The following is a 13,248-nucleotide window of genomic DNA, read 5'->3' on the forward strand; positions in this document are numbered from 1 at the left end:
GTGGCAGGTGTGCACGTGGGCGTGCGCACACACACAGGAATGTTAGTAATAAAAAAGAAAATTTGCCATTTGTGACAATATGGAGGGACCTAGAAGTTGTTATGCCAAGTGAAATAAGACAAAGCATCATATGATTTCACTTATATGTGGAATCTAAAAACGAAGAAACAAAAAAAAATAGACACATTCATAAATACAGAGAACACGCTGGTTCTCTGGTTGCTAAAAGGGAGGGGGCAAAATGGGTGAAGGGGATTAAGAGGTACAAAGTTCCAGTAATAAATATGTCAAAGGCTATGAGGTACAGCATAGGGAATATAGTCAGTAATACTGTAATAACTTTGTATGGTGACAGATGGTACCTGCACTTACAGTGAGCATTTCATAATGTGTGTCATACACCTGAAACTAATGTAAATTGTATTAGCTGTATTTCTATTAAAAATTAATTTCCTCATTCTTTTGTGTAGTCTTACCCTGACAGGGACTTTTTAAACTAAAACTAAATGTATGTTATTTATCTAACTGAGCGGGGTAGCTATGCTTTTATTCTACCTGTTTTGCAAAATGGTATTAATTTCTTTCTTTCTGCTGCCCGTGGCCCCTAGGGGAGCACGTAACGTCAAGGTTTAAAAACGAAGTGGAGCGGATGGGTTTTGATATGAATAATGCTTGGAGGATTTCCAACATCAATGAGAAGTACAAGTAAGTTGTATGGGTGCCTGTGGACTGTGTTTCACAGCCAGTACCTTTGCAAAAACCCCAGTTCTCATGTGGCAGAACATTTGAACTTAGACATAGACATTTTTTTTCAATGGAATTTTATTTATTAAATCTAACTGCGTGGTCTTCAGGGTACTTCGTGAGTCTTCTGTTCCCATTGCTGTCACTGGCGTGGAAAAATGATATTTTGTAGGATTCTGGAATCTTCCTTTCCATCCCCTCCAGACCTCTGTTCTTCCTGGTGCGTGCATTTCCTAGACAGTATTGTGTTCTCATGTAGGTAGGCAGTTTCCATTGGTCTCTTCACCACTTGATGTCACATTGGAGATAGAATCCGTGATCTCACAAGCAGTGATAAAACACTTAGAAGCTAGTTTTTATGACTAATTTTACTCCAGATTCTATGAAATAGGCATAAGTACTATTCTGTTCTAACTTCATAGCTATGACCATTTAATCATTAAATATTAATGTAATCACTATTAAATATTTCCCATTTCTTGTTTCCTTAAAAAGTGTAAGTACTTTGGTGTGTGTCGGGGGGAGCAGTTAACTACTATGATTTTGGTGGTCCAGATTTCTATAAAACAAAAAATTGTTCAGGAGATTTAGATTAATATTTTTCTCCTCTTAAGATTTCCTCTGGCAGTTGGAGGCATTAATCATTGTTTTTTTTTTGAACTGCCTCGAATTATGATAGCCATTTTCCTGGTCTATTTGTGGGTAGCCATCAGAGCATTTCATTTTTCATTGGAAAAACTATAGCTGATTACTGTATGCAGCTCTTAACATGGACATTGGCCAAGGAATTAAGAACCTGGGGTGTTGTGAAGAAATAGGAGCTACAGACCTGTCATACCTTGCCTATTCTCAGTCACAAGCCAAAGCAGAGAAGGGAGTTGGAGACTGGAGGCGAGGCCTCAGAGAGCCTGAGACTGCCACAGGCCCTGTTCATATATAGCCCTCCTTTCCTATGCTAGAAACTGCTTATCTACATGTAAGCAGCTAGTATTTGCTAAAAAGGTGACTACTAGATAGTGTAATACTTACAGGACAAGGAATATTGGGTGAAGTCAGAAAACCGAGTTAAGCTAAACTTGTTGAAAAAAAAAATGAGTTCAAAAGCCATTTGGTTTTTCAAAATCGCTATTCACTATGGGTTTTAAAAATTAATTTTTGTCTTTGAGTCCACCATTTCTACCTCAAAACCAGTCTTCAGGACATTGAAAAGTTCTTCCTACTACAAAGAAGGAGAGCTAAATTTACTGTTAAGTTTTAAACAAGATAAAAGAAGACAAAGAACAGGACTTGTGGTTAGCATATTAACTATGCTCACAGTGTCCCAGGTCATTTTTAGGCGTTTGTGGGCGTTAAGTTTATGAACTACTCTTGGTCGTGGACATTCTCTTTGTTCATTGGCTTTTAAGTTCCTGATATTTAATCTTCTGGAAATTGAGAACACGATGGAGATATTTAGTGCAGAATGGTCAAAACCCCCAATTCCTAAGCTACTTGGTGATGGAGATATTTAGTGCAAAATGATCAAAACTCCCAATTCCTAAGCTACTTGGTTTTCTGCCTCTTCCCCCAATGCATAAGGTAGGCTAGGGCCAGGCGGTGGTGGTGCAGGAGGGGGAGGAATTCATGTATTTTAAGATTTGGATTAAAGGTCTTCTTGCCTTCACTGTTGAAAAGGAATATTGGGATACCCGTAGAGAGATACTGTCCTATAAGTGAAAAACCTGTCGGAAAGAACTGCTTTTTAGGGCACCAGCTTGACTAGCATGCAGTTACTGGCTTCCTCCCTAATGAAAAGAGCTTTTTTCCCCCTTGAATATAATTCTGAATTATGTTTTATAGAAATTATGACTACTAGCTTATTCACATTACTATCTTGGGTCAGTGGGGCTGTGATTATATATGCAAATGTCCTGATTTATGGTACTGCTTCTGCATACCCATGCCTGCACCTGTTACCTATAATTAGGCTACATCAAAGAATATGTTAGTAATTCTATAAGGTCTCTGGAAACTTGAAATTGTGGGCTTTTGTCCTTCACGTTTCCCTTTGACAGAAGCCTGAAAGAGTGAGGGAGTCTGAATGAGGTGACAGACTTTCACTTCTGTAGTTGGACTGTGCACTTTGTGTAGTTAGGAAATTACTTATATGTTAGTTACTTCACGGTAACTCTCTGTTGTCACAAAGTAACTGCCTGTGGACTCCCCTTATATCACAGATGTTAAGATCACCAAATTTCCAAAAGCAGCCTAAAGTGGAACAGTCCAAGATAGTATCACACGACATATGCATAAGTAAACACCCAAGGCCACTAGTTCTGCGGAGTAGGCCAAGACTCAACTAAAGCTCCTTATTGCCTTTTAACTGGTTCTGGGGTAGCTTGATCAACATCCTTATGCTGGCTCACCTCGTGTCTCTCCCTCTTCTCCCTCCGTGTCTTCCTGTCTTCTTCCCCCATTTCCTCTTTCTCACCTTCCCCGTTAGGCTATGTGGTAGCTATCCACAGGAGCTTATAGTGCCTGCCTGGATCACCGACAAAGAACTAGAGAGTGTGGCAAGCTTCAGGTCCTGGAAGCGCATCCCTGCTGTCGTCTACAGGTAAGTAAGCCTGGCCAGGCCCAGCCAGGTCTGGCTGCTGTCCCCTGCACGGGGTCTGCTGCTCTGCTACCGCTAACCTGGGAAGGAAGGGAAGGGTTCAGAGACCTTCCCAGGCAACTGTGTGCTTCCTTTTATAGTTAAAGTCACTCTTCCGGTGACACACCAGTACTTACCGCATCCAGAACACTTGCTGATGTTTCAAGTGATAAGAAAAATTTAATAGGAAAGTGGCTCATCTTGTATTTTAAGATCCTTCTGACATTCTATGGGAAGATAATGTGTTACTGCATTTAGCTTCCGACGTTGGTCTTTGGATTGAGAGAGAGGAGTTCCAGAAAGTGAGAGTTGAGTCATCTGTGATTGTTTTTGTAGTTGAAACTTTGACACATGAGAGAGTTCTGTTTTGAGAGGGAGCATTTAAAGAAGAAGCCTAGGGCTTGGCTAGGTAGAAGATCTTAAAGATCAAAGGCATGAGAGCCAAGGGAGTCAAGTTCTAGAACGGGATGGTGGCGTTATGTTGAGCACAGGTTTGGGAGTTCAGGTCTTTTCACTGATACTCTTGCTAAGGCACCTTGAGTAAATTCCCTGACCTCAGCCTGTTCCTAATTAGTAAAATGGGAATGATGGTCTTACTTTACAGGTATGCTGTGCCACTGAATGAATCTGTAAATATTGGGCTTCCCTAAGCAGTACATGGAGTAGGTTGTGTTCCTGGGGGCTGCTTTTATATATAATTCATTGAATAGCTCAGTTCTCAGTGTCTCATCTTAAAACTTGAAGAAGTCATTCCCTCTTATTTTGAAACTGTTTCAGATGTCATCTCTTTATAATATTTACATTCTCCATTTCGTTTTTCCAGTTTGCAGACTTTTTGGGCTTTCCTTGAATTTGGGCCCAGCCAGTGGGGCTTACAGACTTTAATGCCAGGAAGCATTCCGTTGAAATATTGAGGTCATAGGAAGGGATTTATCTCCTTGTGGAATTTCCACTGAGGTAACCAGCTTGTCATTTAGTCCACTGATGGCAAATTCTGATGGTCGTCCTGAATAGGGAGAGATGAAAAAGTATTTGTTTCTGGCCCAGTGGAATCCATTAAGTTTTCAATCTCAATTTTCATCACTGTTGTTTTCAGACACCCTAGAAAAGTAGGTCACCAAATTTACCTATCACTCAAGTGACAAGGATGACACAGGAATTAGAGAGCAGGGAAAGCTGAAAGGATTTGCATCTTATCAGTGATCGGCCCAGCTCAAATAGGGGACGCAGCCCGGGCTGCGCTGTGACCAGCAGCTGTGTTAGATCAGCAGCCCTGGAATTTGTAGGGTTTGCTGACTTGGAGCATCAGGGGGAAGGACTGTCATTTTCAAAGTACAGGGCTTTAGGTGAATTCTCCTTGTTGGTAGAGAACTCTGTAAGTGCAAGTTAAAGAAAAACTTCTTAGAATAAACAGGGGAAACCTTTTTTCCCTTCTAAAATTTATTCTACAGGGCATGAGCCATGGGTTTTTTTTTTCCCAGCCCTTTCTAGAGACCATAGTATATATACAAATGAAATTTACTTCCAATTTCTCTGAGAAAACCTCTCAAAATTCTCGGTATTAAAAAAAAAAAAAAAAGAACTTGGTATAGCCCACATAAAATCAGACTTCTAGGAACTAGCCTCTGTTTTGGAACATGTGTCTTGTATCTCTGAGCTTCAGACTGGGTTGTTAAATTGTTGGGGAGCTTTGTAAGCGATAATATAGAAGAATGTTTTGGGGATACTCTGCCACTCTCTGCTTTGCCAGCCCAGGTGGCAAGATGCTTCTGAATCCAGCATGAATTTATTTGTCTGTAGACTGCAGTGTTGATTCCTGAAGTTGTTAGCAGCAGTTACTTGACAGCACCATGCTGAACCAGTGCTTGATTAGTGTTTTTTCCCCCACTGTGATGAGAGAGTGTTTAATTGGGTTTATCACTGAAGACAGAGATTGCTCTAACACAGCAACATGGTGCAAAGGGCATCCATCTGTAGTGCAATTCACAGCTCCCCCCTTTGTGCATTGAGTGGTTATTAGAAGTTTCTAGTCCTTTAGTGAGCTTGCCTAATAGTAACTTAGAGATAGTTTAAATATTTATGTATTTCTATATGAAATTGAAGCATTCAGTGTTAAGTAGGGCATCTTAATTTTTATACTTTTTCCTGGTTCTGTTTGTTAATATGGTAGAAATGCTCTTTAGTGATTTATTGTATTGTTTTAGTTCTTGATCATGCAGGCAAAAGCATTTTGGAAGACTGCAGAAAACTGCTTATTCCAACAGCTCAGTTGCAGTCTGGCTGTTAAAATGTATGACCCTTTAAACCCAAGATCCAAGCCGAAGAGTGCCATCTTCTGTTCCTCTTGGGCACTGCTGGGAGCATTGCAGAGAAAGAGGATGCTCAGGAAAGGCCCTGCCAGCCTCTTTTATGAAGGTTTGGCATTGGTCAGCTCTGTTGTTTCCCCAGTGCCTATTATATATGCTAGTAGGCATTTTAGGAATTAGGTTTTATTTCCCGTTGGGCTCATTCAGCAGGTGAGCCAGTTGAGCATATTGGCAAGTGTTTTCTGTTACTTGTCTCTCTGTTCTGAAGGATTTAAAAACTACAAGCAAACTGATGGTTCCAGTGGAATATGGTTCTTGCTGAATTTCATTGATAGCTGGTGATTAGAAACAAAAATTGTTCTCACGTTGTTCCTTGAAGGTGACAAATAGATTCAATAGTATGTTTTATTTAAATCTATCTCCTACATATGTATTATATGTGTGTATGAATGTGTCTATTTAGATTTTTAAGAAGATTTTATTAATTTGAGAGAGGCATGTGAGGTGGTGGAAGAGCAGAGGGAGAGGGATAAGCAGACTCTGTGCTGAGCTCGGAGCCTGACGTAGGGCTCCATCTTAGGACCCCGAGATCATGACCTGAGCCAAAACCAAGAGATGAACGCTTAACCGACTGAGTCACCCACCTGCCCCTGTATTTAGATTTTAATGGGAGGTAAGACATGGACACTTCCTCTCTGGGAGATAGAATTGGGGGGCATTTAAATTTTTTGCTTACTACTTATTCTGTTTCATAATGAACTGATTCCTCTTTATAACTTTTTAAAAACTACTTCATGATTGTCACAGTTCACCCCTTTAATGTGTACAGTTCGGTGATTTTTTTAAAATACATTTACAGAGTTGTACAACCATCACTACAGTCAATTTTAGTACATTTTCACCACCTCAGAAAGAAACCCCAGACCCATTAGTAGTCAGTCCCTATCCCCTTCCCAGTCCCCGTAGCCCCAGGTCACTAGTAATCTACTTTGTTTCTACAGGTTTGCCTATTCTGGAACACTTCTAATAAATGGAATCATACAATATGTGGCCTTTTGTGACTGGCTTCTTTCACTTAGCATAACATACTCCAGGTTCATCCATGTTGTAGCATTTATTGGAACTTTATACCTTTTGATTGCCAAATACTTTTATAGCTTTTTAATTGTTAAAATTGCCTAATAAATTCCTAAGTAGGAAAAGACTGGATATTTATTTATTTATTTGTTTATTTTAAAAGATTTTATTTATTTGACACAGCACAAGCAGGAGGAGCTGCAGAGGGAGAGGGATAAGCTGACTCCCTGCTGAGCAGGGAGCCTGATGTGGGGCTCGATCCCAGACCTGAGCCAAAGACTGATGCTTAACCAACTGAGCCACCCAGGCGCCCCAAGAGACTGGGTTTTAGTATCATCTTAAAGTAGACTTTTGAGTAAGATTTCTGGTCTTAATTTTTTAAAGAAGGATCTATCAAAAAATAAAGGATCAGAGTATGGCTTATTGAGGTTTATGCTGTTCCTTCTAAGAGCTTAAGGAAAGGTAGCTGGTGCATTGAGCTATCTGCCTATAATAGCAATTTGTGAGTCATGAAATCTCAGGAGATTTTGTAGAGTAGTCCACTGTGGGCCAGGTATTTGTAGATTAGTTTTTTACCTGATTTTTCAAAAGTAAATTTTAAAGACTCTCAAACATTTACCTTATGAATATAAATTTGTTTTTCCTAAGAGCACACATTTATCATTTTGTTGGTAACTTTACAAAGGTCTCTAAAATGATAAGATTTTTGAGAAAGATCCAGATAGGTTTTGTTGTTTATTCTTGTTGCTCTAGATGATTTCTGCCCTGAGAGGACTTGAAGCTAACCCATCACTTACCTGTATTCATGCTCTTCATTAAGGCATTTAAAATCCACTACCTTACTTTTGTGTGATCACAGAGCATTGGAATGGGGCCACTGAGATGGAAACGATTGTTGTGTCTTGTTCCTTGCACAGGCACCAGACTAATGGAGCCGTCATTGCCCGCTGTGGACAGCCGGAGGTTAGCTGGTGGGGCTGGCGAAATGCTGATGATGAGCACCTGGTGCAGTCAGTAGCCAAAGCTTGTGCCTCTGACTCCCGATCAAGTGGCAGCAAGCTGTCGACTAGGAACAGTTCTCGAGACTTTCCCAATGCAGGAGACCTTTCTGATGTGGAGTTTGGTAAGATGCTCCCTGGATCCAATGGCAGCAATTTTTAGAGTATCTGTGAGAACTTTTTCTTGAATGGCCTTTTCCTTGTAAGACCTATAATTTGTTCCATAGGAGAGAGAGGGTGAAGCTTTAGTTGATGGGATTATTTGAGGAGTCATAGGTCTTGACAAAGAACCAGAAGACTTTCAGACTTGGCTTAAGAGGGCTGGTGTTGTTGGTTGTCTTTCTAGTCATTGTGACAAGAATAGGGTATATATATGATAGGGGACCTGGAATTTCTCCAGACCATGGCAGGAGACACCAGACTTCATTAAAAGACTATATACATGTAGACATGAGATAAAGGAGATTGTAGGCAAAACAGAAGATAAAGAGAGAAGTCCTATGTATCAAGGGTTCTGGTTAGATGGGTTTCACTAATTGAGGTTTTTGTTTGCTTGTTTCTTGGTATTGCAGTAGGTGTTTTGGGTTCTTATTTTGCACAATTCTGGGAGATGGGTTCATTTAGTTTTTCATCCCCACTCCTGATGTTCCTAGATTCTTCTCTGTCAAATGCTTCAGGAGCAGACAGTTTAGCCATCCAACCGCAGAAGCTTTTGATCTTGGATGCACGTTCCTATGCAGCAGCTGTGGCAAACCGAGCCAAAGGAGGAGGCTGTGAATGCCCAGGTGAGGTATATGGTGCTTTGTACCCTAACATTGTTCTTGTGAGTCCAGCCATGTCCAACTGGGTCTTAGTTCTCAATTTGAAATGAATGGCAAACCATGTTCCTCAGCCTATCTTGCGAGAGCCAGAGCTGTTTGGATTTTTTTTTTTTTTTAAAGATTTTATTTATTTGACAGAGAGAGACATAGCAAGAGCAGGAACACAAGCAGGGGGAGCAGGAGAGGGAGAAGCAGGCTTCCCGCGGAGCCGGGAGCCCGATGTGGGACTCGATCCCAGGACCCTGGGACCATGACTTGAGCCGAAGGCAGACGCTTAACGACTGAGCCACCCAGGCGCCCAGCTGTTTGGATTCTTTTTTTTTTTTTTTTTTTTTAAAGATTTTATTTATTTGAGAGAGAGAGAATGAGAGATAGAGAGCACGAGAGGGAAGAGGGTCAGAGGGAGAAGCAGACTCCCCACTGAGCAGGGAGCCCGACACGGGACTCGATCCCGGGACTCCAGGATCATGACCTGAGCCGAAGGCAGTCGCTTAACCAACTGAGCCACCCAGGCGCCCGAGCTGTTTGGATTCTTAACACTAGTTTCTTTACAGGGAAGAAATGGAGGAGGAGGTGCAGTGAAACCAAATAATCTTCCTTCCTAACCTTTAGGTGATAAAGAAAGTAAATCCTCTCTCTAATAAGGCCTATTCATGTTTGGAAGCTGCTTCTTTAGTGGCTCAATTTCTCAGCCTTCTAAAAGATTTTGTTGCCTTTGACAGTGGGTTTACTCATCACTGACCTCACAGAAAACTTCCCACATGGCTTCTACTTAGAAAACCTGGGGTGGAAATTGAAGCAGTAAATACAGAACTCTAGCAACGCACCTCTGTCCTGACCTATAGCACCCCCACTATTTGATTGCTGACTTTCTCCAAGGAGGGACCCGTTCGGTGCCAGTTGTGTGCTGATAGAGCAGGTAGAGGCTCCAAGCTCTTTATTCGGATGTGATCTCAACTGGAAGGTAAAAGCAGTTGTATGAAGGTGAAATGTGAATGCATAAAATGCATTGTTCTGCCAGGTTCTTTTCAAAGAGATTCCAGAGCTGCAAGTTAGATGTGGCCCAGGAAGTCAACCTTGGGTGAGATGGAAGGCTTTAGATCTTTTCCTTAAAAAAAGAAGAGCTTCTGTTTTATATTCATATCTTCACAAATCTAACTTTCCTTTTTGCAAAAACAGCTAAAATTCAAACACTTTTTCCTTTCATAAAAGGACTAGACTAATAGGCATCAAAACATTGCAATTTCATTAGTCAGCATCTATAATGGATTTGCTTTATAGCCTGTTTAATGCTTTTAAATTTGGCCATGTGGGCTTTAAATTCAACATATTTTTGTTCTCTTTATTGTTAATCTCTGCAGAGTATTACCCAAACTGTGAAGTCGTGTTTATGGGGATGGCAAATATTCATTCAATTCGGAGGAGTTTTCAGTCTCTGCGGTTGCTGTGCACACAGATGCCAGATCCGGGAAAGTAAGACCTTGGCCTTAGCTTTAATTTTGCATTGCCCCCCCAGCCCCTTTTTTAAAATGAGTTTGGAGGTGTACACTTCAGTTTTACTTTTAGTCCCTGTGGGCTTTCTCCTTTCTGTGTTAGCACAGTAGCACAAAGGAGATGCTGGGAGAAAAATCTAGCCCTTTGAAAGGTTTAAAGATGTGGAGCACAAAACAGATCTCAGTCCTCAGAAGCCCTGCCTTCTTGTTTTTCCTGGGACTTCTCTTCTACATTGTTTTTGGCTCATTTTTAATTCTTTCGTTTTTGATGTCCTGTAGGTGACACTTAATCTGCTGTGAACTGGGTGGGACATTTTACTTGAAAGTCAAAATTTATTCATCATGTTGTAAAAAAGGGTTAAACTTTCTTTAAACTTGCCATTCTGTGAATTCCTTTTACATTTGCTTCTGATTCCTAAACTACCCCCTCTTATTTATTAAGAACATTACCACATTTTTATTATTAAAAATGAATGGCTGGCATTTGTAGTGAGATAGGTGAAGTAACACTCCTTTCCCCCTAAGGGAACTGGTTGAATACAAGATAAATTTAGCAGGAATGGTCTGTAAAACAAATACGGACAGATAAATATTTAAAAGCCCCTGTTTTACTCTTTCAGGAAGCCAGAAATGGTGCCAGAGAAGACAGAATTTTCTCTTTTCTGGTGTTTGTGCTGGAGCCCATAGCTCTTTCCCTGGGTTCTAGTCAGTAGATCTGATCACATCAAGTTTTGCAGAATTCCTTGATTTATTCAATCAGATGGCTGCCTGAATCACTTGTACTAACTCCTGGTAGTAAGTGATTAGATTCATCACAGTTGGAATCAGCCCAGAGGGTGAAGCAGTTGTCTTTGGGGAAAAAGCCTGACCAAAGAATGAGCTTGCTGCTCTGCTTTGGGGATTAGCAACTTGTATCTGCTACGCATTTACAGAAACCAGCCAGTAGTGCTCTCTTCCCCAGAGGTGGGGCATAGAAGGAGCCTGGCTAAGGTCTCAGAAGATCTGCTACTAATTGTGTGACTTTGGCCAAGTGGCTTAATTACTATGGGTATCAGTTTTCCTATTTATAAAATGATGAAAGGGACAGAATCAGTACTACCTGATCACAAATATCTTCCATATATTAAAATTCTTTCTTAAAAAGCTCTTTTTTAAATCCAGAGTCAGAAAGATGTAATTGGCCCTCACCTGGTCCACATGAATGTCTAGGGATTTTATTAAGGAAAAAGGTAATGCTTTGCCTCTATTTGGCAGCAAATCATAAGGCAGTACTGAAGCCTTCCTTGTGAGTCAAAGGAAGCCCTGGTAGTGATGATATCAGCTATAATCAAGCCTCTCAACACTTGCTTGAGGCTGTGGAACCACAGATCCGATCACATTTTGGAGAAATCAGAGCTTTCGGGGGTGGGCATGTAGAGAGTGGAATCCATGACAGGGCACAAGAAACAAAATGTCAACACAGTTAAAAAAACAAGCATGATCAGCTTGTGATTACTTCAAGGGGTAATTCTTGGGATCTGATACTTCCTAAAGGTCTTTTCGAAAAAAGGTTCTTCTAGATCCCTGCTGAATTCAGTCTGTGTTAAGTCCAGTAACACCATGTAGCGATTGGTATACTAATTTATTTGAGTCTTCAGTCATTAGCTTGGGCTCACTCAGTTTTAGTCCATAGAAATTCAAGACTTTAGTGGTAGGTGTTAGGGTGTGTGGAGCAGGTGCTGTTGTCTGCACTGTTCTTGTTTGTGGCATCTGGCTTACATCTCCTTATGGCATGTTTGTGTGAATTTTCTGTATTTTTTTTTTTTTAGAACTTGTAGGGCGTCGTTGCTGATAATTAAATATAAGTACCTTCTGTTTTACAATGTTGTAAGTGGCTTCATTTCCTTCAGAAGACTCCAGAAAGAACTGCTTATACTGGATATATAACTACCATGGACTGAAAAATACTAGATATTCTCAGAAACTAGCCATAAGATTTTTGGAACAAAAATTCTATTAATTACTGTCCTATTTCTAAAGCTGTCTTCTATTGCATAATAGGTCTGAAAGCCTCATCTTTGTACATGCTTTATAAAGACAGAGATTTGTTTGTTTTGGCAGTGTTTTATTTGGAGGGAAAGATCTTTGGGAATTGCTTTTTAATTTCACGGGTATTTGGCATGATGCAGTAAATCATAAAAATCAGCATTTCCTTATCCCCTTATGTTTTTATTTTTATAGTTGGCTCTCAGCCCTTGAAAGCACAAAATGGCTCCATCACCTGTCTGTGCTTCTGAAGTCGGCACTTCTGGTAGTGCACGCTGTGGATCGTGATCAGCGGCCGGTACTAGCGCACTGCTCAGATGGCTGGGATCGCACTCCCCAGATTGTGGCATTGGCTAAGCTCTTGCTGGATCCGTATTACCGAACCATAGAGGTGAGTGCATCCAAAGAGTAGGATTTGGTACGTCAGTATGAGTGGGGGAAACCTTGGAGGGTTTTATGATCAGTTTTGGTCTTGGTGGTTAGACCTAAGGAAAGTGAAATTTGTTTTAAAACCCTTGCTCCTTTACTTTGAGCTAAATTGTGGTGGTGCCTCCCATAGTTCTTGTGCCATTTAAAATGGAGCAGAATGTGTATAACAAGGTATTGAGAAATACAGACATGTTTTCCTTTGCAGTCTATCTACTTGGAAAAGTTTTGGCTACTCCAGGAAAATAGGGCTACTATAGAAGGATCTTGGCATGCTCATTATGATAATGGGTCGGGATATCACAATAGTGTTCTGTGGAGAAAGAGCTCTGCTCTGAAAGAACCACATGTTGGGTTAAAGATGTAAGAAAAGCCATAAAGGTGCCCTAAAATACATGTAAATCTAGGGGTAGGGAAAGCTATTAGAATTAAGACTTTGTAAGTATAACACGAAATACAGAAATAAAATAAAAATAAAAATAATTAAAAGTAAAAAAAATTTAGAAAAAATGTGGCTTTTATACTGTACAGTGAATGAAAGTATGGATTCAGGAAAGGCTTAGATAAATGCTTAGTACCCTTTTGATGATTATGGAATGGAGTTGAGGGAAGTGGGAAATTGCCCTGAGCTCCATTCCATGGAACCCTTGGCTATGGGGCTGGGTCAGGGCCTCCTTTTGGGCTTACTGGGAGTTTGCTAAAAGGGATTATTGCTGTTAGTCCTGA

General features: G+C 40.6%; 1 protein-coding gene across 14 annotated transcripts in view; it reads left to right on the plus strand.

The window, feature by feature from the left end:
• MTMR3 (myotubularin related protein 3) overlaps nucleotides 1-13,248 on the plus strand; it is a 137,764-nt gene that overhangs the window by 110,989 nt on the left and 13,527 nt on the right. For 13 of the 14 annotated variants that reach the window (XM_073886816.1, XM_073886815.1, XM_073886817.1 and 10 more), the window contains 6 exons: nucleotides 609-705; nucleotides 3,227-3,340; nucleotides 7,677-7,882; nucleotides 8,411-8,542; nucleotides 9,940-10,051; nucleotides 12,292-12,487. In XM_073886816.1, the coding sequence (XP_073742917.1) occupies nucleotides 609-705; nucleotides 3,227-3,340; nucleotides 7,677-7,882; nucleotides 8,411-8,542; nucleotides 9,940-10,051; nucleotides 12,292-12,487 (857 nt within the window). The remainder of the gene's footprint in view (nucleotides 1-608; nucleotides 706-3,226; nucleotides 3,341-7,676; nucleotides 7,883-8,410; nucleotides 8,543-9,939; nucleotides 10,052-12,291; nucleotides 12,488-13,248) is intronic. The other variant, XM_073886814.1, reaches the window with a different exon arrangement.

Source organism: Callorhinus ursinus, unplaced genomic scaffold, assembly GCF_003265705.2.
Source record: "Callorhinus ursinus isolate GAN/ISIS: 27379988/994484 unplaced genomic scaffold, GSC_fseal_2.0 scaffold72, whole genome shotgun sequence".
NCBI lineage: Eukaryota > Metazoa > Chordata > Mammalia > Carnivora > Otariidae > Callorhinus > Callorhinus ursinus.